General features: G+C 36.0%; 3 protein-coding genes, 1 non-coding gene and 1 pseudogene across 6 annotated transcripts; 4 read left to right on the top strand and 1 right to left on the bottom strand.

The window, feature by feature from the left end:
* Positions 1-2: 2 nt before the first annotated feature.
* On the bottom strand, positions 3-7,710 carry LOC132191774 (TOM1-like protein 1). 3 transcript variants are annotated; one of them, XM_059606883.1, is made up of 4 exons: positions 7,574-7,710; positions 5,976-6,525; positions 5,158-5,403; positions 3-803 (listed from the first exon to the last, which is right to left on the bottom strand). In XM_059606883.1, the coding sequence occupies exons 2-4, from the start codon at positions 6,492-6,494 to the stop codon at positions 384-386; spliced, it is 1,185 nt and encodes a 394-aa protein (XP_059462866.1). In that variant the 5' UTR covers positions 6,495-6,525; positions 7,574-7,710; the 3' UTR covers positions 3-383. The 3 variants fall into 3 exon arrangements, with proteins under 3 accessions (XP_059462866.1, XP_059462852.1, XP_059462860.1); XM_059606869.1 differs by having other exon boundaries at positions 5,976-6,514; XM_059606877.1 differs by having other exon boundaries at positions 5,976-6,504.
* A 2,280-nt stretch (positions 7,711-9,990) lies between these two features.
* Positions 9,991-19,208, top strand: LOC132167835 (bark storage protein A-like). Its single transcript, XM_059578868.1, has 13 exons — positions 9,991-10,149; positions 11,254-11,551; positions 11,673-11,731; positions 12,821-12,880; positions 12,956-13,025; positions 13,757-13,826; positions 15,414-15,440; positions 16,911-17,306; positions 17,834-17,901; positions 18,020-18,175; positions 18,342-18,533; positions 18,651-18,830; positions 18,943-19,208. Exons 2-13 carry the CDS (start codon positions 11,342-11,344, stop codon positions 19,117-19,119), a joined length of 1,665 nt encoding a protein of 554 aa, XP_059434851.1. The 5' UTR covers positions 9,991-10,149; positions 11,254-11,341; the 3' UTR covers positions 19,120-19,208.
* Positions 14,065-14,159, top strand: LOC132168332 (small nucleolar RNA snoR109). The gene has a single exon (XR_009438846.1). It is a non-coding gene; the product is annotated as a small nucleolar RNA snoR109 (small nucleolar RNA).
* On the top strand, positions 14,183-14,366 carry LOC132168252 (U1 spliceosomal RNA; annotated as a pseudogene).
* Positions 19,209-20,736: 1,528 nt separating the features above from the next.
* On the top strand, positions 20,737-22,965 carry LOC132181797 (inositol oxygenase 1-like). The gene is made up of 11 exons (XM_059595030.1): positions 20,737-20,819; positions 20,966-21,065; positions 21,185-21,263; positions 21,358-21,562; positions 21,765-21,824; positions 21,915-21,967; positions 22,055-22,177; positions 22,302-22,371; positions 22,476-22,554; positions 22,693-22,774; positions 22,866-22,965. The coding sequence occupies exons 1-11, from the start codon at positions 20,789-20,791 to the stop codon at positions 22,890-22,892; spliced, it is 909 nt and encodes a 302-aa protein (XP_059451013.1). The 5' UTR covers positions 20,737-20,788; the 3' UTR covers positions 22,893-22,965.
* The last annotated feature ends 32 nt before the right edge of the window (positions 22,966-22,997 follow it).

The raw sequence follows: 22,997 nt of genomic DNA, 5'->3' as shown, positions 1-22,997 counted from the left end.
CATACAAGTGAACTCTCGTGAAGTCATGGTCGCACCACCATCCAACAAAAGAGATAATTAGAGGAGGCGCCAACGAGACTATGAGCGGTATGGGGCAAACCATATCCAATATGAAAACCATACCACTCAATATGTTCATGACGTCTCCTATATATGATTACAAATCGAGCAATTAGGCATCCCAATATAAACATGAATTACTTACATAACATCCAGAAACAATTGAAGTTCTCAAAAGGAAGTCCACAACCATGTTTATGAAGCTCGTAAAGCTTTTAAACATCAAACTCAAATTGTCTTCGCCAACTAAAAAGCCCACTATCAACACCATTCAGGCATGCTCTCTCCAAATAAAACCATGGAATCAGCTATGTGAAACGGGCTCAAAGGGAGATGAGATCATCCTTTGGTGGTTGCTTCTTGGAATCATGCCCACTTTGAGACGTACCCCCACCTTTCTTACCAAATATCATCTCATCAAGATCGTCCATCATTTCATCGTTACTTCCTCCCAGGCCCCCACCTCGAGAACCGGCTGGTTTTCTAATTAGGGCATCTTCTTTTGCATGACGGGGTGACTCGTCTGGCTCAACGGCAACAGGTATCATAGCAGGTTCTGGCTCGGCTCCAACAACTGTAGGCTTATACATCTCTTCATACTTGGTGAGAGCTTTCTGAATCTCATCATTTACATTCAAGGCTTCAAAAAGCAGGGCCTCATTATCTCCAGCCGTCTCAATAATTCTCAGGACAGTAGATTGCGACTGACGACACTGCTGTACGAGTGTGATTGTCAAGTCATCCTGAAAATGGGAAGAAAAAGGTCCCATTCACGTTAGTGTGTTTCACCAGCATCAATACCTATGAACTGAATACTAAGTCAAGAAAATAAGTAGCCTGGTTAAAATTTACAAAATAACTCCTCTGATAACAGAAACTCTTCATCCAAGAAGGCGTCAAAAAAGAAAGTCTTGATCTTATCATCACTACATGTGTCAAACAACACTCTTATTACACACAAACAACATAACACAGCATCTGCATTGTATAAGGTCATCATTGTGCTAGGCTTTCTTTCTTTTTGTTACTTCAAACTCAAAGTGCACTAGGGTTTTTAGAACAACATTAAACTAAACTGTCCCCATTGCCAGATCTGCTCGGTTGATCAACTGCCAAGAATTAGATTTTCTTTTATCCTTTTTTTTAATGAAGACCAAGAATTAGAATGTCCAAGTGCACTACTTGAGAACATGGAGGCGGGTCACAATTTGTGACCTAGACAGATATGTGGCAACAGGTGACTTCTTGACCTAGAAGAAACTCACGCCAAAACAGGGACAATGGCATGCAAGACAATCTCACACCAAGTTCGTGGTCAACCCAATACTTAAACCACCAAAGGATCAAGATCAGATTTATTTTGCAGGAAAGAATTCCATTGTAGGTGTTCAACTATAATGCTAGAGAAAAGTGACATTTTCTGTTCAATAATTTTTTTTTATAAGCAATTGAGATGTCATTAAAAGCATAAGACGTCCGATGTACACAGTACAAGAGAAGCCACCTAAATAGTAGGAGCAAAAAGAGTAAGAAAATCATGATAACTAATCACTAAAGAAGAAACAAAAGCAGCTATCCAAAAATACAAGGTGTTGAAAAATAAAGATTTAATATCCTCCAAAGTCCTCTCACGGTCGTCAAAACTTATATCATTCATTTCCCTCTAAAGACACCACAAAAGACATGAAGGCACTATCTTTCACATAGCAGCAGTTAAATTGCTGCCAGCAGTGCACCAACAAGCATACAAGTTGACTACTTGTCTAAGCATAATCCAAGACAGCCCAAACCAACTAAAGAAAACATTCCACATAGCACAAGCAACCTCACAATGAAGAAGAAAATGGTCTACGAACTCTCCATTCCTTTAACACATAAAACACCTATTGACCACAATGACATGCCGCTTTTGGAGATTGTCCATGGTAAAGATCTTTCCTGGCACTATACAAGGGTCTAAGGATTACCCAACAGGGGTGGGTACACGAAGTCGCCCTGTCTTGAAGGGAGTTCCTCGTCAAAAAAAAATTTAACACCAAACAACCCTCTTTTAGAAGAGACCCACCACAGGTTATCCTCGCCTTCCCATCTCACTCTCCCTAAATACAACACCCTCAAGAATGAGGCAAAGTTATCCACCTTCCAATTATGAGCCACTCTAGCAAAACTCATGTTCCAATGAATGGATCCACGTGACCTGCAACATGCGCACACAATACCAAATAAACTAGGAAAGGCTATATCCTCGCACCATAGATCATGCCAGAATCTAACCTTGAGCCATCTCCCACTTCAAATCTAGTATGACTAGAAAACTTCCCCCAACCCCTCATAATATTCTTCCATAAACTCACCCCATACGCACCAACCGGCTCACTAGAGCACCACCCTCTCCATGAACTTCCATATTTAGCGTCCACCATCACTCTCCACCAAGCCTCTCTCCCAATCCCAGAGCGCCAAAGCCATTTACCTAAGAGAGCATGATTGGACTTCAATTCCCAACCCTCCCTACAAACCTTGGACCAACTCACCAAGTGATATTTGAACTCTAGCCTAGCTCAACCCATAAGAAATCGTGTTGGAACTTCTCAATACAGTTTGCAACACCCGTAGAAAGAGGAAAGAGGGACATGAAGTATGTAGGTAAATTAGAAAGGGTGCTCTTGAGAAGGGTAACCCTACCACCCTTAGACAAATACAACATTTTCCAACTAGCCAACCGAAGCAATATTTTTTAAAACATAGTAGCAAATTTAAACAATGTTAACAAGAAAAAAAAAAAAGTATAAACCAAAAATGACCACATTAATCCTTGTTGGGATGCTGATGGATATCACTCAAACCATGTTACTTGACCAAAATTGTAGGTGCAAGATAATTAATGTTACGTCACTATCTCGAAGAAAGTTATTGATAACCCAAACCTCAACGGTGTGACACTGTGATACAAAATAAAATTACCCAAATTTAAGGGATTTATTACTCTTGAACATTATGGGTGCATAGGGAAACTGCAATACATCATGCAATAGAGATACACCCGAATGTCACAGTAATAAGCCAGCTGAGCAAGTTTTCTTTCTTATTGATACTCATTGGACATTTCAATCAACATGCCAAAGATCCCACTGGAAATCATGTTATATCAAAATGACTTAAAGGCATTTCATTTTATATTAAATCTGATAAATTTATCATACTCGGCAAAAATAAAACTGATTCTACATTTTTTTTTTATAAGTAATTGAAATATTAATAAAAGCATAAGGCTTCCCTAGGTATACATATGAAGTATACAAGAGAAGCCTACACCTAATAGGAGCAAAAAGAACAAGGAAATCATGATAACTAATAAAATTGATTCTACATTTAAAATGTGTAACTTAAGAAGTTGCCACTGAGGTGAGTTTCATGTTAATATGTTTTTATTTCACACATTCGTTTTAATATGTTCTTGTCTGACAAATGGATCTTCAATCCAAGAGTCCTAGAAAAAGGTAAAACATTGGAAGAGTTGTAAAGGCCGCCAAAAATTTGCAGTTAGCAACCACTGGATTTGGTTTCAGTTACCATTAAATCTAACCTTGTGGTAGATAGCATTGGAAAGCCCTATGAGTCTACTCCCATCACGCATGCTTGTGCTAATTAATAACCAGTAGTAATTCTAATTTTCCTGATTGTCTTGATCTTTTATCTTCTCCTAGTTAAGTGTATCTCTTGTATACTTCCCGTGAAATTGGGTAGCGCCCTTTTGCTCTTAATAAACTTTGATTTACTTACAAAAAAGAAAAAAAGTAGTCATCAATCTCAAGACACTTCAACCTTTTTCTTTCTTTCTTTTTTGGGTGCGCAGGACTTGATCCCAGGTCTTCAATGCGATACCAAGACAAACATTGAGGCGGGAGAGGGGGTTTTTACATTGCCCAATTAAACTGAGAATTCATTTTTAGGAGGACATATAATTCTGAATTGCAGAATAATTTCCATATCCAAAATTTTAGCCAGTCTAATGCCAATGCCAATTAAAAATTCACCATAATCAATTAACAAGAATGCACTATTTCTGAGATCATGTAACAAGCAACGATATTAAAACATTATAGATAAGAAAGGTTGATATTGTACAGAAGTCATAACCATAACTTGTAGGAACTTAAAAGCATACTAAATATTATGATCTAGAATCACTACCAAAAAAAAAAAACTTAATAGCGATTAAAATGATCTTTTCTCTTTCATTCTAGTATCTAATCAGTTAGATATTACACTAGACCACAATACGCATGTTCAACAACAACAAAAAACCTCAAATCAGAATGTCAAAGTCACACAACTTCTATGTCATCATATCCAAGAGATGCCCAATCATATGTAGTATTGTCTAGAGCCTATTAAAATAAAATAAAATTCTCCATTAAGGTATACTCTGTTATGTATATCACACACACACACACACACTCATTCTACATCAATTGTCATACAAACAGCAGTTACGTTAGCCAATAATCAAATCAATTAGCAAAGCAAATATGAGCATTTTGCAAAGAAAAGTTCATAATGAGTTTATGCAACAAGAAGAGAAGTGTTTAATCATTCAAATGTAAATAAAATCAAAATATGAAAAAGCACTAGAAAGATCTACTCTAGATCTCAACAGGGCAAGAGAGTTAATGCTATTTTTGATACATCATTACCATGCAGTAGTGATGTAAACATATATTACCAAATGAATCATATAAAATTTTGCTAAAACCATTGAGGTCTAGTGTGCCAACATTGACTAGTTATAGAATTTAAAAACCTATCGGTCTATTAGTACTTATGTGCCTCACATATCACTCACAACACCATAAAATAACAAGCTTATATAATCTATGTTAAGTAAAAACTCTTGAAGTTGGACAAACATCAAGCTAGTAAAATCCAGGTGATTTTTTTTCAACAGTCAAAGACCATAGAGAATAAATAAAAATAACATATTTAATTAATATATCTCACACCTCACATAATGAAGGCACCAAAGTATCATATGTTCACTAGTAGAGAGACCCAAACTAGTAGATATAGACAACCAGCACAAGAAGAAAAAATCACCTTCAAAGCATCTTGTTGGGGTGAAGAGGATAAAACCGTTGTAAGAAGCTCAATGCTGTTTCTTGCAACATCAAATGCTTCCTTTGTTTGTTCAGCTGTAAAGCTTTGCACAGGAAAATCACGCTGAATCTGCTGGGGAAAATCAGTATTGTATTCTGAATCTGATACTGAACGAGGAGGAGTAAAGATGGGTGCCAAACTCTCATTGTCACGACCAGGGAACCGAATGCCCCTTGATTTTAAACTCTGAAATAGAAAGACACAAGCAGACAATTTTCTTTGTTTAAAAAAAAAAAAAAACCTTGCATGGAGAATTTTGTGTCGTAAACTAAAACATGGATTTTCTTGCCCACACATAAAATTTTTGTGTGATGTTATTCAAACATAAACTTCCTCTGCACCAAATCATTGGTCCACAGAAAATTCCTTAGTGGGATCACCGCTAGGGAGAAAGAGAACATTTTATCTATCCTTAAATACTTTATAAGATCCTTATTCCTTCTTCTTTATTTCAATTACTCAAATTATATAATTCTGCATTTCATAATTTATATACAAACTTATCTCCATAAGATGGACACTGGCCAAACAAAATCAGTCATCACTACTAACTTTTCATTGTACACCACCAAAGGTCGGTTAGAAACACCACTGGATTGAGCCAAATACAAATATTTAGACTGCAGTTGACACAATTTTTCATGTTTTGAAGAAAGAGGGTTGGGGCCGGGGGAGAGACTATGAAATAGAAGAGCTAATTAGCAAAATTTTGGCAACCGACAAAGATTAATACTAAAAGGCACCAGAACTTAAAATACCTTATATGTTTCTTCATAAACAGGCAAATAGCGGAGCTCGCTGGTCGATTCCCCCCATGCTTCAATTAGTATCAAAGCCTTATTACGATTATTAACTACAGTCTCAGGATCATCAATCAGCTTCACCATCTCATCAAGAACCCTCTCGGCTGCCACCTCCGAGAAAGCCTTTTCACAATTCTTAACCAATGTTTCAAGCAACACCAAAGCGAAGTACTGAACCCTCGCGCTCTTCAACATGATCCTCTTTTTAATTCCACGGATCAACTCAACACTGTTAATTTTTTCATTATTGATCATGTCACAAATATCAAGATTCAAAGCCCAATCAGGCTCATCAAGGTTCTCTGAGGTGGCATCTTCAACGATCTTATCTGCCTGGTTTGGGCCTTGGAAAAGTTCCTTCACCTTGAAGCTCATTGAGCTCATGCCTGCACTCATCTTTCGGCCCACCTCAGTGCCTCCAATCTTGAGGCGTTCACCGAGAGCACTAACTTTCTCCATCAAATTGTCACCCATATTTGCAACCCTTCAAAACCCTAAACAAGACCTTTAAAAATATTTCCAGAAAACTCACAAAACTTCAAAATGTTAGAAGAAAGAAAACTCCAATCCTAATGGTTGCTGGAAAAAAAAAGTTAAAAATTTAAAAAATAAGAAGGGATGGAAAACAAACTAATTCTGTTGGTGGCATTTTTCATGTACGGAAATTTTTTTCATTTCTTTAACAACAAAATAAAAATTACAAAATTACTCTTTCTTTCCTTTACTCCATTTTCCAGGCAAGCAAATAGAACACTTCGCAACCAAATTCCAAACAAAAACCCTCTGCCCTGAAAACCCATTCATTCCATAAAGAAAAAGAGAACCAATGTTCATTCGTTTCCATACTTTCTCCAGGAACCAAACAGCAAAAGTCAAGAGCCAGAGCTACATTTAAATTATATTCTCTTTCCTTTGCCCAATTTTTTTAAGCAACTCAACACACAAGCATGAATTTAAAATGCACGGGAACATATAAACATTAATTTTCATACATTCAACACCTTCAAAAATCAATTTTCCAAAAAAACTTAACTACCCTTAAAACCGTACAAATTTCGGTAAATCTGTCAGGAACCCTAATTTTTGTGATAATTGGCGAGTAAAGGCCACGATTAACAAAGCTGAACAACTAAATACCACTGTTAACTACACGAGTTTTGCAGTTATCAGAAAACAATAACACTTAAACCCTGAAAGTCAATATCTTATATTTATCACTTTTTCTCAACGTTCTCAACAACCAAACATATGTCATATATGCATTGCTAGGGAATAGGAATATGAAACCCTAACGGCAAACGAAAAAAGGCAACATCCAACACCTAGTCTTAGTTGAGCGATCCAAAAGAACAACATAAAAAATTAGAATTGTCATTAATCTATCGTTTTTCCTCGGCTTTCTCATAAACCAAACAGAGTCAACGCAATCGATCGGATTAGACATTAATCTAAAACCAAAAAACAAAATAACAAAATGAGAGTGTTTGTGTTTCTTACATAAAAAAATTTAAAAACAAACAAACAAAAAAAGAATAAGAAATTGGAGAGAGTACCCTTGAGAAATTGAGATTGAGAGGCAGGTTGGTTGAGACGACGACGCGCTACGACTCTGAGTTAAGTTTTGATCTTTCTAGGAGTCTCAGTCTCTCTCTCCCTCTCTTTCTATCTCTCTCCTCTCTCCCTCTCTTTCTTTCTCTCTCTTTATACGTTAGCTAGAAGCCTAGAATATTTATAATATTCCGATTTTTTGTTTTGTTTTTAATACTCGTACGAATATTTAAGAAAAAAAAATTGACAGAATATTATTTGCGTACATCTTGATTTTTTGAGTGTTTGACCGACATTGGTTAAAAGACGGTATAAAAAATATAAATTACCACGAGGTGTATATCTTATTGGACTAGGAATCTAGGAAGTACAAGGAGGCTACCATATATTGCATATGTAATAAGTATTTTCTAGGGGTGAAATTGGCATTTGGAGTTTAAGAGGAAAAAATTAAAAAACTTATGAGTACATGGAGTTTGGGGGAGCAAAATTAAAAAATTTATGAATAAAATTCTAATTTTCAAAAAATTTTAAGGAACTACACTGCGTAGTTCCGACCCTGGTATTTTTATATGAGAAATTGTTTGAGCTTCTAGTGGGTGTTCAAACAACTTGAGCCCTACTTACTCAAATTGTCCGAACAACTATCAAATTGTTTGAGCTTCTAGCGAGTATTCATGAGGTTGCAACGAACAAATTTATTGCACGTATTTATCATCATATATTATTGTTCAAAGTAATATGAAAAGTTAATTGCACCTTATATTAGTCTAATATGGCTGTCTTGCTCACATAAAATTGTTGATGGAAACTTGTAAGCCTTGTAACCTCGTATCTATAAAGTTGAATTATGTGCAATTCAAATTGCGGCTGAAAAAAAAAAAAAAAAATTGACATTGACAATAAATATTTATTTATATTGAAGTAGTGGGTAATATGTACCATATGTCATTGTAGTGGGTAATCCGTTATGTGTCAAGTTTTCTTCCTCTTTAAAGACAATGTCAAATATTGTCTACGTGGAAAACAATATCCTTAATGTCAACTATTTATAGAACATTCATTTCATATTTGGGGTTTAATTCCCTTTTTTTTCATTAAGAATTTGCATTTTTCTCGGTTTTAGATAATTTGTGGAGTTTTATTATTACAATTTGAGCTCGTCAAAGTCAGGTGATGGAATATGTTGCACACCGTAGATTTTCTCCACCTTTTTATAGAATTTGTCTTATTGTCAAAGTCAGAGTAGTTGGACGAGTGACTTCTTGCGATCGTCACCGTTCGATTTTGATTCCTTGCCCCTCCTGGCACGCATCCTTTCCCGCAGAAAAATATACGCTACTGGTCCTACCGACGTATTGAACGCACAAACAAAAAGAAAAGCCATGGACGGCAAAAACAAAGAAACAAACAAAAAAAGAGCAAAAAAATGGGGTATTATTTTATCTAATGTGACTCACGATCGACCTTTTTATAGCCTGCACCAAATCTGACCCGATCTAAAAAAAAATCATTTACCAAAAAATAATAATAATAATTAATTGATCTCATGTAGAGTTTTATGAAGACTAAACTTGGTTTCTAAAATCCAAATATTTTGTAGAGATCAGTATTATTTGAGAGTGGCGGAACCACCCATAATCTCAAATAATGGTTAGGGGTGGCTCATTAATTTCGGCAGTGGTTGATCAATTTTCTATGATGGCTCGGCCGGATTGAGATTCTCTCAAATTACTTAAAATTAGAGAATCTCATGTTACGAAATTGTAGCCATTTATTTTTAATTCAATGGTTTATAAAATCATTTAAACCTCGGTAAAATAAAAGTCAGCTTAAAATCAAAATTTAATACATTGATTATACAAAAGCAGCTGACATTTTATAAACATTGATTTTAAGATGAAAGGTCACGATTTCGTAACCTAAAATTTTTCAATTTTGAGTAATTGAAGGGGATCTCAATCCTGCTCGACCACCCCAAATGGTTTTCGTAGCCGTCTCATTAATGAAGGTGGCCGAGCTACCTTCTAACGGTGCTTAGGAGTGGCTCAACTACCCTCATTAATTTCGGAGGTGGCAAAGCCACCCTTTGCCGCCCTTAGGGGTAGTTGGAAAACCATCCCAATTTGAGTTTTAGTTTTTTTTTTTTTTAAAAAAAAAAAAAAATTTAGAGATTGATTTATTTATTTATATTATTTTTTAAATAATTCAATTTAATTTAGTTTCCTAAATATCTTTTCTAATTTTATTTTATATTCTCTAAATTATTCAAACATAATTTAAAAAAATGGCAACTTTTTGGGTATTTACAATTTTAAATACAATAAAAAATAGTAAAAAAAATTTACACACCCAAACACGCCATTAAAGAGTAAAATTGAGAAGTAAGACTGAGTCCACCAACCACACGGCTGAGATAGGTCGTCTTGTTTACAGAACCTGCCCGAGTTTCAGGTGAACGCAATCTCTCTCCTCTTTTTCTCTTCCCCCTATGGTCTCTCCAGTCCTTTAGCATCAGTGCTTTAGCATCTAGGGTTTTTGACACTTCGATCAATGCAGCTTCAGCAGCGTCACACTACAGGTATCTATTTTACCGAAATGCCCTTCTATTTTAGGAATAATTACTTCATTCAGCCATGGCTGTTGCTCTTCTCCTCTGTTTGCTTTGATGGAAAACTTAATCAATGGAGTGGAAAATTCTCTTTACTGAAGCAGAGTCTATGTTCTTGACCTAGAATTAAACTTCTGGAAGGCTTTTATTTGATCTATTTTCATTTTTGTAATTCCTCACTAGAATGTTGACATGATTGGAGCCTTATTCTTCTTAGAATACAGCGCGCGCACACACACACACACAAAGAAGAAAGAGAGAGAAATGAGAATGGGGTTACTTAGAATATCAAAAGGTGATTCTTAATATATTTTGTTATTTGTTTATTCCCATGGTTTTTGCAATGTGTTTAGGATGCTTGTTAATTTATGCAGGTCTATCGTTTGTTGGTCATGTTCAGAAACTTTGGTTTAAATCACTACTTTGGTGTCTATATTAAGGTTGTCTGTCTTGTATGCGAGAACCGTGTTCCTAGTTGGTTGAACGTTGTCCACAAATGACCATATATTGATTGTAATTAGGCGTGGCAATTGGTGTTCGCGTTTTAGGCTTGGGTCGTGTCAAGGGTATAAAATTATAAGTCAACTCTAATCCGACCTATTTAATTAAACATGTCGGCAACTCAAGCCCCGCAATCCTTACCTGCTAATTTCATGTTGGATTAGTGGGTCGTGTCAAAAATTGCTTGCCCTAATTGTAATTCACATGTGTGTGATCTGATGTTGAACTAATGGCTATGAATTTGACAGTATAAAAGTAGACAGCATTGAAAAAGACAATATTTCCATGTGTGTTTTGGTTTTCCTTTCAGAGATGATCAGAGTTCAGAGAAAGTGAAGCTCATGGTTATGGTATTGCAGTGTTTCAGAGTCTTTAATCTGAATCTAAATTACTCACCGAATTGAAAACAAAATAGGGGACCTCATACAGTTCTTTTGTATGTGTTGTGGAGTATGTACACTTTATTTATATTTTTTGTTCTATTTTTAAATATTAGATATTTATTTTATGGGTGCAAGTCTATTATTCATCCAATGACAAGGAGAGGTTCAATTATGATCTGCTTTTTTCTAGGTGGATTTTGGACTGTCTGCTCTCAAGATTTACTTTTCTCCCAGACTTGAGAAAAGATTGAGGGGCCATTGTTTGGGTGCAATATAGGATGGACCTGACGTTGCTGAGTGCCATTCTAGTTGGAGCAGGTTGCCTTGCTTTGGGATACTACATTGGTGCACGATGTCCTGCTCGCATTTTTATCTCAGCAAGATTACCTAAAGACATTGCAGTTGATGGTAATGGGAAGAAGAATGATAAGCCCAAAGAGGCCCTTGAGATTGAAAAGCTGGCTGACATTCTTGAAGATTTCAAAATGGTCTCTCTCTCTCTCTCTCTCACACACACACACACACACACACATGTACATACATGGAAAGAGAATTTAGTGGGGGGGAAAAGGAACTAAGATCTATTTGCTATTTTCTTGTTTTCTGCAGGTTTTGGTTGTGAGGAATGATCTAAAGATGGGTAAAGGGAAAATTGCTGCCCAATGCAGGTAGCCTGTAATTTTATATGTAACATAATCTGATATAATATAATTTTTTTATGAACACATATTCTCTAGCCTTAAAAAGTAGTTCTTCTCAGCTTGGCTTTCAGATATCTTCTTATATGTGCAAGTGGAATGCTTATAAGACATATCAGGCTGTTTGTGTAACGTTTAGTGCTAATGATGCTATAATATGTCATTAAGATCATTAATTGTTTAGTTTTGGAATGCTTATAAGGCATTTCAGTCTGTTTGTGTAACGTTTAGAGCTAGTGATGCTATAATATGTCATTAAGATCATTAATTTTTTAGTTTACTAACATAAAGCATATAAAGAATGGTGTTGAGTCTTGCATTACTGCATATGGAGGCTTAAAAGAGTCATTAGTGAGAATTTGGGGGTGATAAGCTGTTCATATTTGTAAGCGCAAAGGACGCCTAAGCTCCCTCACCCCCTCCCCTCTTCTCCCGAATGTGTTTGATGTTCCTTTTAGTTTCATTCTTGTGCTTGTGGTGGGACTTAAATATGCCAGGAGCTTCTTGAACTTTGATTCTTTATTTAAGAATGATAGGATGTTTCATCAAGCAAAGTTTATAGGGGTACATGGTGCTTATGAATTTAAGTTTGTGGACTGAAGGTCTGTGGCTGCATTAACAAGACATTGCTTGATACTAGTCTAGGGCATTACAAAAGACAGTGCAGTGTCAAAATAAGTGGGTGCTCTCGTGGACTTTAGCTGTTTTAACAACCATTGGCAAACTTTAGTCATCATAAAAACAATTTATCTACTTTTATTTTTAAGTCAACCATGTCTTTCTTCATATTATCTCTATGGAATGCTGATAACAATTGCGGGTTACTTATCGATTTAGTATCTTTAATGGTAAAGTGCTTGAGAGTTGCATTGACATGGTTGATGTTATAACCTCTTTACCCTCTGTTCTGTACAATTGTTGGTACACCTATTCAACAACACATTGACGTTGATGATCCATTGATCCTTGGTTAGTTTTTGAATGTTTGCTATTCTTTTTTCATTATTGAAATACATTTTGATCTAATTCATGAGCCAAATCTTTCCCTTATTTTGTTAGTCATGCAACTTTGGGTCTCTATAAAAAGCTTCTTCGTCGGGCACCAAAAGCTTTAAACAGGTAAGGCCACACACTAATATGCTAGTTTATTCCTTATTCACTCTGTTGCTTGCGACTAAGTTTGTCAGCATACAGGTGGGAGATGTGTGCGCAGCCTAAGGTGGTTGTAAAAATTGAAAGTGAGGAAGATATGCTAGTTTTGCAAGTAAGTTTTCTGTTTTTTTTTTTTGGGTGCCAAAATCTATATAGTGTAAACATAGGCTTATTCTTTTCTTGCTTACTTATTTTGTCATTAATGTAATAATATCTATATTGCCAGTCTGCTAAATTCATATTTATGATTGATTAGTTATGGATATAGCTATAGTAGAAGGGAAACTCTTAGTTTCTTTTTAAGGAAACAAGTCATTGGCTTAAAACGAAGTTGGTTAAAAGGGACCCTCCCTTGCCTTACCTGGTCTTCAAACTCGCTATTTCTATTAATTTAATAGTGGATAGTTGAGGGTAAATTTAATTGATTGACACTCTAATGAAGGTGGGATACCAATATCTAGATTCTTTATGTATTTTTTTTTTCTTTCAAATGTGACTTAGCAAACTGTAAAATTAGGACCCCAGTGGAGGTGCATGATGTTCCCTTTTTTATGACAGAATTGGGCTGCCAACTATCAACGGATGCAAATTATTTTATCATCTGCACATAATTCTATATTTTTCTTTCAAGTTATTATTAGAAGAACTATCAGATTCCATTCCCTAATCTGATGTTTTAATTTTCCTGCATCTGCCCTTCCCTCCAAAAGAAAAATGTGAAATGTGATGTTTTTACTTTATCCTCTTTCCCCACTATATTTTCCTGTTCCTCTTTGTTATATGGTGCATGTTTTGTTTCATGGATTTGTTAATTTTTCACTAAATCCTTATATACCTTAGCAGGAGCGGGCAAAATCGCTAAATATACCAACCCACATTACAATTGATGCAGGGAGAACGCAGATTGCACCAAGTGAGTTGCAAAATGAATTCCTTTTTGAAAATTGATCATGGTTACTGCCGTATTATGAATGAGAGTTCTTGGTATAAATATTTTGGTCAGCAGGCTGTACTCCCCTTGATGTTTTGAGGATGTTAATTGTGTTTGGTTAGTAATATAGATAATGTATCTTATCGAAGAGGGCACTTCTGCGTAATTTGGGATTTAAGTTTGTAGGGAAGAGCAGTAGTACTCCCCATGACTCAGATCCAGAGTGTAATCCTATACACTGAAGTTTACTGGCTGGTTGTCGTGAGATCTTTCCGATCTCCGTCGACTAATCTGCTTACCGAACTTCTTATATTCTTTGTATTAATTTTGTTGTTTTTTTACTTACCTGGACGGGGTCAATGGGTAATCAAGAAGGCCCATGGCCTAGGCTAGTGACCTCCATTGCACTCTGGAGGGGTGCTCGCTTAAGATCTGCCCAATTTTAATCTCCATTGCGAGATCGCAAGTGTTCTTTGGCATACTATTTTTGATCGGTTTGGGCTGCTTTGGGTCATGCCTTGCAAGGTGAGGGGCTTGTTCGATTGTTGGTGGTCGGGAGGAAGTTCTCGAAGCGCGGTAGTGTGGAAGATGATCCCGTTGTGTCTTATGTGGTGTATTTGGAATGAAAGGAATGCTAGATGTTTTGAGAACTCCATTAGGACTATAGAGTAATTGACTCATTTTTTCTTCTTTACTTTGTATTCCTGGACGGCCGCTTGGCTAGCTCCTATAGGGATTAGCTTCTCTGATTTTCTTTTTCATTTTTCTCCCTCTTAGGCGCTTTCTTTTATACTTCCCGTGTATGTGGGTTGCGCCCCTCTGTGCTCTTTTATATCATATTTACTTATAAAAAAAAAAAAAATTCCTATACACTGATTAAATATACTTTGTCTTTCATATGCAATATGTGTTCTTTTCATCAAATTGAAGCTATCCTCTGATAATCCACTGAATGAGGAAGGATGGGGATGTAGATGATCATAATGATAGGTCTGGCGGATACTGAGACGGAAAGAGGCAAATTGTGTGTGTGTAGGGGGGGTTTGATTGGGCCTAACTACTTGAAGCTGCCTTTTAGATCACTAATGTGTGCTTTTTATTACCAAGTGTGGACTCCTAAGTCAAGAAAAAAATTATGCAGCCAAAAAATTACTTAATATTTTTTTTTGAAGCCATGATGATACGCACTGAAATTGAGCCTCTGACGAGTCATGTAAACAATGCAATCCTAATGCACTGGAAGCATGTAAATTGTCTTAAGAACCATATTTGAGACGCGGAGGCGAGAACTTCTAGAGATAATAAGAAAGATTGAATGAAGTAGATAGTAATTTTATTTTATTTTTATCAAAATGCTATCCAATTTTGTGCTTGCCACCACATGGATATTTTAGTGATCTGAGTACTGCTTGAATTATTTTTCCTATTTTTGTAAACACCTTTCCATATGTTTCAGTTGGTTCTCCAAGTCTTATCTAGTTCACATTTGTGCAATAATTTCTCATGCTTCAGAAGCTGTTTAACCAGTTTATCCTAATCTCATAACTTATTCATTCTCCGATCTTCCAGATTCGAGGACAGTGATGGCTATTCTTGGTGAGTTTCTCCTCCCAATACCTGCATATCTTGCAAATCTTTTGTTTTGGAGGACCCCATAAGACACGTAGCAGTTTTGACATGGGGATTCAATATTATTATTCAATGAAAGAAATAAGATTAGTTTTAACCAATAGCAAGTTGGTATGATGGTAACCCTTTGGACTTCCCAACTTGACTTCTGTCTTTGGCTGAGAGTTCAAGTTCCTTTGTGCTATCTTTATCGGATATTAGGTGGAATTAATTGTGTTGCATTTTAGTAAATTCTTTCGAATGCGGAAGGATAGAATACAAACACAGACACACAAATACATATATACACTTCTCTCTTTCACAAAGCGTTTGACTCTTGCTTCTGACATCACACACACATGTATAATGTATGTATATACATCTAAAGTTTGTAAGTTGTCTTTCAATTGATTAATTCTGACACTCGAGCAGGGCCTGTTGAAGTAGTTGATGAAGTAACTGGTGGACTGAAACTCTTATAGTTGTTTCTTCATTCAAGTAGAAGATCATCATATGCCACAAAGCAGTAGAGTATTTACAGTCAGATCAAAAGTCTTGGTCAGAAAGTGGGTCCATTTACATATAATGAAGATCCATGTTATGCAGGGCCTCAACTAGAGTATTATCACATTGAACCTTCCTTATTTACCATTTATGATGACGACGAAAAATGAAGACGAAAATCTTTGTGATGGATTCATGACATTGAAGCTGTGGAGTAATTACTGAACGCATGTGAGCTGTTCAATTTTCATGAGATGTGGAAACAAGCAAGAGTTTTCAACTAGTTCTTAGACATTTGCCAATATTTTGACATTCTACTTTTATTCCTTGATCTATAAGAGAATAATTGAGTAACTTATAACAATTAAATTGATTATGATTATGAAATTTGTTTGATAGTTGACACGCCAACAATAGCTACCTCTAAACCGTATCCTATAAAGCGTTTACACTACGTTTATGAGTTGAAATGAATGCAAAAGAAAGAATAAATCAAGAAGGAACGTAAATTAAAAATATGTGATTTTAGATCATATCTCTTATTTTTCTTTTATATTCTTATTGAATGGGCAGAAAGAAAAAGTAATATATATATATATATATATATATATATATAATGCGGAAAAACACTTATTTATAAATTATTTATATCCGTGAACTGCTTCTTAAGTTTATAAGAAATTTATAATATAAAAGGTAATATACCCAACATTTTCCACGTAGATTCTAAACATTGGAACGACGGACAATGCCTTTTTCTCAGCTGTACCAAGAAGTAATCGTGTGCTCTTTGTGAACCACGCACGTGATGAGACGCTATCACAATAATTGGAGGGTCGATCCACGTGCGTTATAAGTCTTGGGTAGTTGTTGTACTCGTATTTCTTAATAGTGCTTGGTAGCTAGATGAGATATTCCAGTCACATGCTCACACCTAAATTATATCTTATGTTATATGCTCCCATGCTTCTGTCTGTCTCCTTGGTCTTCATTATTCCTGCAGCTCTCCAACTTTCCAGGGGAACCCACAACCACAGCCGTCCGATCATCTTTCATTCTCGACGGAAATGTGTAGCGGAGAGTGTTGGATGTCGGTGGTAGGAAGACGGCGAAGAATGTGGGACGTTGAGCTAGAAGTGATGTTGTTGTTGGGGTTATTGGTTATGGCACAAATACAAGAGTCTGTGCAGCTGAGGTGTAGTCATCCAATGCATGGGGTTGTGGACAGGATCAATGAGAATGCAGGGCCTTATATTGGGCTTGTCATGACTTTCCCTACCGAAGAACTCGTGCTTCAAACCTCTGGTTTCTTTGTTCCCAGCTCCTATATCCCCTGGGTTGACCTCGCTGGTACTCTCTCTCTCTCTCTCTCTCTCTCTCTCTCTCTCTCTCAATGCCATGGGTCTTGGATTGACTAGAAGTCTAGAATAGCTTTGGTTGAAAAGTTCTTTAGATGGGCTAGTTTCAAAATTCAAAGGTTCTGATTTTGGTGGGAGTGGCACAAGCTAGGCACATTTAGACTAAAAGTTAGGTGGGTTGACTGCATTGTTGGGCTAGCTCGGGTTAAGTGGGAAAATGGGGGAGGCAAAAAAAAAAATTGTTACTGAGAAGACCCTGTAATTACAGAAGGGCAAATACTTTCTCCATTTCACTTTCATTTCATCGTCAATATTTTACTTTATTGCATTTAACATTAAATGACATGACACCATATTGAAAATGTGACAAGATATATAGATGTAGAAATTTAATCTTGACCATAAAATGAGATCCTATTCCTTTGAAGGAAAGTAAAAGAACTTGTTATTATAGATTCTATTATGCGTGCACATAATGAACAGCTTGTTTTGAATATGTTTGACCTGTTGATTGCCTAGGAAGGAGGTTCAACATTGGGAAGATTAATGGTACAGATGTAATTTATGTGATGACTGGAGAGCAAACGGTAAGATTTCATCTTTCTTTCATTATTTCCCCAACACTACTGTATTACATACTACCTATAATTGCTATGAGAGATTTTTTTATGAGTTGCAGACTTGACGTTTTGGTGACACTCTTAGCTAAATGCAGGTATAGCTGTGCAAACCCTTCTTGATACATTTGATATTCAAGGAATTGTTCACTATGGAATAGCTGGAAGTACTAATGATTCATTGAACATTGGTGATGTTAGTGTCCCAAATTATGTTGCCTTCACAGGATCTTGGAAATGGAAGGTACAAGTTTAAACTTGTGTTGATTACTCTTTTCTTTGTTGGATTTTACTGCTACAAATTATTTAGTAGAAAGAATCCCCTCAACTTATGTGTTTAAGCAGCTAGATTTTGTAGTTTAGTGGGACTATGCTTAATTCATCTTTCATCCTCTATTTGCATTTTAAAGGAGTTCAAGTCAGCAGAAGGGGGACTCACAGAATTGAAGTTTGGGGCTTTCAATTTCCCGGAAAAGGGAGAGAATTTGTTGGCAAAGATAGACTTCACACCGCAGCAATTGTTCTCTGCAGCAAAACCAATGGAAGAGGTCTTTTGGCTTCCAATAGAACCAAAATTTTTCAACATTGCTACAACACTTCAGGTTCGTAGCATGGTTTTTCCCCACTCTGTTTTCATAGCTTATGCATGTTGATAATGCGTGTATCATTCATGGTTTGTTTTTCAGCTCATTATCTTGTAATTGTGTAATTGATTACAGGATTTAAAGCTACAACAGTGTCTCAATGAGACATATTGCCTTCCTGAAACACCAAAAGTTGTGTATGGATTGAGAGGTTCTACTGCTGATATATACCTTGACAATGCAGCTTATAGAAAATTTCTTTTCAAAGAATTTAATGTCTCCACTGCTGATGAAGAGAGTGCTGCTATTGTGATGGTTAGTTAAAAAAAAAAACGAAAGATTCATTTGATTATGATTCCAATATTTTTGGAAATACTGTTTATTTACAAATTAAAAATTGTGTTTGGCATTGTTGGTCTCTATGCAGACATCTCTATCAAATGGAGTGCCTTGTATTGTGTTTCGAGGTGTATCGGACTTGGCGGGTGGAGAGGAAAAATTGTCTGTAACAAGCCTGACTTCTTTGGCTGCTATGAATGCTCTCACTGTTGCGGTTGAGTTTATTGGATTATCTGGTAAGGAAGCTGTAATTCATGACCACTGAAAGTGGACAACCTTAGATGGTAGATGAAGGTTGCCATAATGTAAAAATTGAATTTTGTTAGAGAAAATTTCCTAAATAAGGATTCAACTTATGTTGAGCAGTTTGAACTGATTAATTCCTGCAAGAGCTTCTCAAGGCCTTATCCTGTCATGGAATGTGGACTGCAATTTGAGAGTTGGTGCAGTTTGTTTGTGTTCATTGTTAAATCATTTAAGCGGATAGAAAAGTAAATTTAATTATTTAATTAATATTTTAACACAGTGACACGTTGCATTTGTATTTTTCCAATGACAAATAATTGAAACCAGGTTGAGGAAAGAGTACAAGTGAGAAATTGAAGAATAAGATCATTATGATGTTCAAGTATGTCACAGGGTTTTCAGTAACAATAGTGTCAAATTCAAGCCAATGTTGGTTTGCTACAAAGAATTAGAAAGCAGTAACACAATCCACAAACTGTTGGGGATGTGGCTAGGAGAATTCATGATGCTTGCCGATATCATTTTGGTTCTTCTACGTATTGATCTTAATCAAAGAAGTAATACAAGCAACTTGTTTTTTAATAAAACGAAGGAAAAGAGGGCAAATATCAAGAAATCCATCGTGACAGAGAATGAAGATTGAGATCTGGTGGGATGGTAGCTCTTATCTGGACCGTTTAGTTTAAATGAACAGCCCAAATCACGACAGCAAATAAGAGAGAAAGAATGAGTGGTGTGTAAACCACTAGAATGACCATTAAGGATTACTAAACCAACCCAATAGCTAACCTAAGCGGCTAAGCCAACCTTCCATGGTGGCCGAATCATCATTTTGACCGTAGGGGTGGTTCGACTACCCCAACCCGACCATTGATAGATTTTTTCAGTTATCTTACGCTTTTTTTTTTAGCTATCTTACCATCATATAGCTGTTGTTTTTTGGGCCAAACATTGAAATTGTATGGAAGTTGGAAGCTGTTAGACATTCTCCATGCATGATTAGATCTGTCTCCTAGTATTTATGAAACCTCATTCACACGACACAATCACTAACGAAAATAAGTTAATACAAAATCCAAAATAAATAAATAAAACCAAGCACACAATAAATAACAAAGCATATGGGCAAAGCCATTGAGGTGAGAAAAACATATATGATAAAATATTAATTAAATAATTAAATTTATTATTTTTTTATCAACTTAAGTTTTTGGAACAATCAATGATTTAAAATAGAGAAAGTTTTAAACATCCTTTTCCTATCCTTCTTTCATTAAACTTAATTAAAAATCAACAGTTAATCAGTAAGTTCACATGGATAAAGGTGTACGTGGATCATACAAATCTAACGGTTGATTTTTAAAGAAGTTGAACAGAAAAGGATAAGGGAAGAACAAATAGCAATTCTCCGAAAAAATAGGATGTGATATCTTCAGAAAAGCTAATTCAAGCCATTGTCAAATATATCCTTCTACGGAATGTAGATGACAACCATGAATTTTTAGACAATCCAGCAACCAAACCGTTGGATATAGATAATGTAATAGAGATATTTTTAGCTATATATAAAGTTTGTGCATGTCACCATATATATTACGTACCCTCATTTTCTGCCAAGGCCTTCCAATAAGCCTTTCTTCTCTGCTTTGCTTCCCTATTTCGAGCTATTATCTTGTTTTAAGGTTAAGATGACGATTGCTGTCGAGAAACCGGAGCATGGTACGTACCGATTTGTTCATCACTTCCTTCTTCCTTTTGTCCATGGAATTTCAATTCTTTTTGTACAAGTGCATAAGCTTGAAATTTCTTCTGAAATATGACATAGTTGTGGTCTAACTTTTGTTTCTTGGGGTTTGAAATCAAAGGGTCACAGGTAGAGGATCAGAATCAAATTTCTGAGTCCAAGAAATTGCCGCAGAACGGATTTGCGGTGCCGGAGTCCAATGCATTTGGCCAATCATTTAGGTTCTAATATTTTCTTTCTCCACCACTGTCCATATAATTTGTTTATAAGGTCAGGTTTTGTTCATAAATGGGTAGCTTCTCATTCAAGGAATCGTGTTGAAATGGCTTTTGGCTGGCAGGGATTATGATGGAAGCGTAAGGCAAAACACTGTGGAGAGATGCTACCAGTTGAATCACATCAACCAAACATATGATTATGTAAGTACACTTTCATCAAGTTAATGCTTAAACGATTAACTGCACGGACTGCACGGATTCAATTTGATATATGAAAATTGGAATGCAAATGCAGGTAAAGAGGACTAGGGAAGAGTATGGGAAATTGAACAGAGAGGAGATGAGCATATGGGAATGCATTGAATTGCTTAACAGTTTTGTGGATGAAAGTGACCCTGACTTGGATGAACCTCAGATTGAGCACTTGCTGCAATCAGCTGAAGCCATAAGAAAAGATTATCCTGATGAAGATTGGCTTCACTTGACTGCCCTTATTCATGGTATGCATATTCCTAGTTTCTGTTCCAAGTCTAAAATGCAGAATATAAGTTCCTTGAGTTTATTTGTTTCTTTATTTTTTCGCCAATATGCGTAATATCAGATAATCACCATGCTTGTCAGCAGGCTCCATTATATATTCAAATTCAGATAAATTAAGCACCACTTTAACAACTTGACACCTTATTTTTGCATGGATTTCAGATCTTGGAAAGGTTCTTTTTCATTCTAAATTTGGAGAGCTGCCCCAGTGGGCTGTTGTTGGTGAGAAATGTGCTTTTACCAAATATATGGGAATGCATATATTTGTATTTTTAAATCATTTCAATCTGATGGCAAATTTTAATGTTATAGGAGATACATTTCCTGTTGGTTGTGCTTTCGATGAATCGATTGTTTATCACAAGGTATTTCTTCTCAAAAACGTTAGTTAATTAATTTTTGCCTTGTTTCTACATGTGGTCAGTCTAATGAAAGAAATGTCTGTGTTGCAGTATTTGAAGGACAATCCAGATTACAAGAACCCTGCTTATAACACTAAACTTGGAATCTACTCTGAAGGATGTGGACTAGAAAATGTGCTGATGTCGTGGGGGCATGATGATTACATGTACTTGGTATATCCTCTGAACATTCAAAGATTTTTTAGTAAATAAGCCTTGATATGGTTTCAATATTATAGTTTTCCACCATATATTATTCCACAAAGAGACTAGAATAAGGTTGGTTCCAAATCTCCAGGTTGCGAAGGAAAATGGAACAACTCTGCCTCCAGCCGCATTATTTGTCATCCGATATCACTCTTTTTACCGTAAGCATTTACTTTATCCTCTAAATTCTCATTTAAAATAGGATAAATATTCAACCATTTGAAATTTTAAATGAAGAAATGATTTTTATCTGTCCATCTTGCAGCATTGCACAAGGAAGATGCATATCACTACCTATTGAATGAAGAGGATCGACAGAATTTGAAGTGGGTTAAAATATTCAAGTAAGCTTCCATTTTCTGTTCACTTAATTTGCAGGTTCCTTTCTTCAAACCAGTTTTCTTTGAAACAAATGAGTAATTTCTTGTGGAGCTGATTGCAACAACCAAACTCATTTTCTTATTTCTACAAAATATGTACAGCCAATATGACCTCTACAGTAAGAGCAAGGTTCGAATTGACGTCGAAAAAGTTAAGCCATACTATCTATCCCTCATTGAAAAGGTGTGTGCCATTTCATAAGTATGTGCTTCGGTAATTTTCAGTACTCCTTTTCTCTATAATTGGATTTTTTTTTATTTTTTTTTTTTTGCAGTATTTTCCATCAAAACTCAGGTGGTGAACCCTTGGAGGTTGGAAGACACTGGAAAAGGCCAAAGGCTTAGGCTTTACTTCATGCTCTTTAATGCTGCCTTGTTGGCTGTGCTTCCATTCACTTGGGCAATTT

The sequence above is a fragment of the Corylus avellana genome, chromosome ca1 (genome assembly GCF_901000735.1).
Source record: "Corylus avellana chromosome ca1, CavTom2PMs-1.0".
In the NCBI taxonomy this organism is placed as follows: domain Eukaryota; kingdom Viridiplantae; phylum Streptophyta; class Magnoliopsida; order Fagales; family Betulaceae; genus Corylus; species Corylus avellana.
The sequence above is the reverse complement of the archived record's forward strand: the minus strand, read 5'-3'. Positions and strand labels throughout refer to the sequence as shown.

Coding starts and splice junctions, on each gene's coding strand:
- LOC132181797 (XM_059595030.1), top strand. CDS start 20,789: ATGACGATTGCTGTCGAGAAACCGGAGCATG. Junction 20,820..20,965: donor TGTCGAGAAACCGGAGCATG/GTACGTACCGAT, acceptor TTGAAATCAAAG/GGTCACAGGTAGAGGATCAG. Junction 21,563..21,764: donor CTTGACTGCCCTTATTCATG/GTATGCATATTC, acceptor CATGGATTTCAG/ATCTTGGAAAGGTTCTTTTT.
- LOC132167835 (XM_059578868.1), top strand. CDS start 11,342: ATGGACCTGACGTTGCTGAGTGCCATTCTAGTTGGAGCAGGTTGCCTT. Junction 17,902..18,019: donor TGATGACTGGAGAGCAAACG/GTAAGATTTCAT, acceptor TGACACTCTTAG/CTAAATGCAGGTATAGCTGT. Junction 18,176..18,341: donor CAGGATCTTGGAAATGGAAG/GTACAAGTTTAA, acceptor TGCATTTTAAAG/GAGTTCAAGTCAGCAGAAGG.
- LOC132191774 (XM_059606883.1), bottom strand. CDS start 6,494: ATGGGTGACAATTTGATGGAGAAAGTTAGTGCTCTCGGTGAACGCCTC. Junction 5,404..5,975: donor TTTATGAAGAAACATATAAG/GTATTTTAAGTT, acceptor TTTCTATTTCAG/AGTTTAAAATCAAGGGGCAT. Junction 804..5,157: donor CCCAACAAGATGCTTTGAAG/GTGATTTTTTCT, acceptor TCCCATTTTCAG/GATGACTTGACAATCACACT.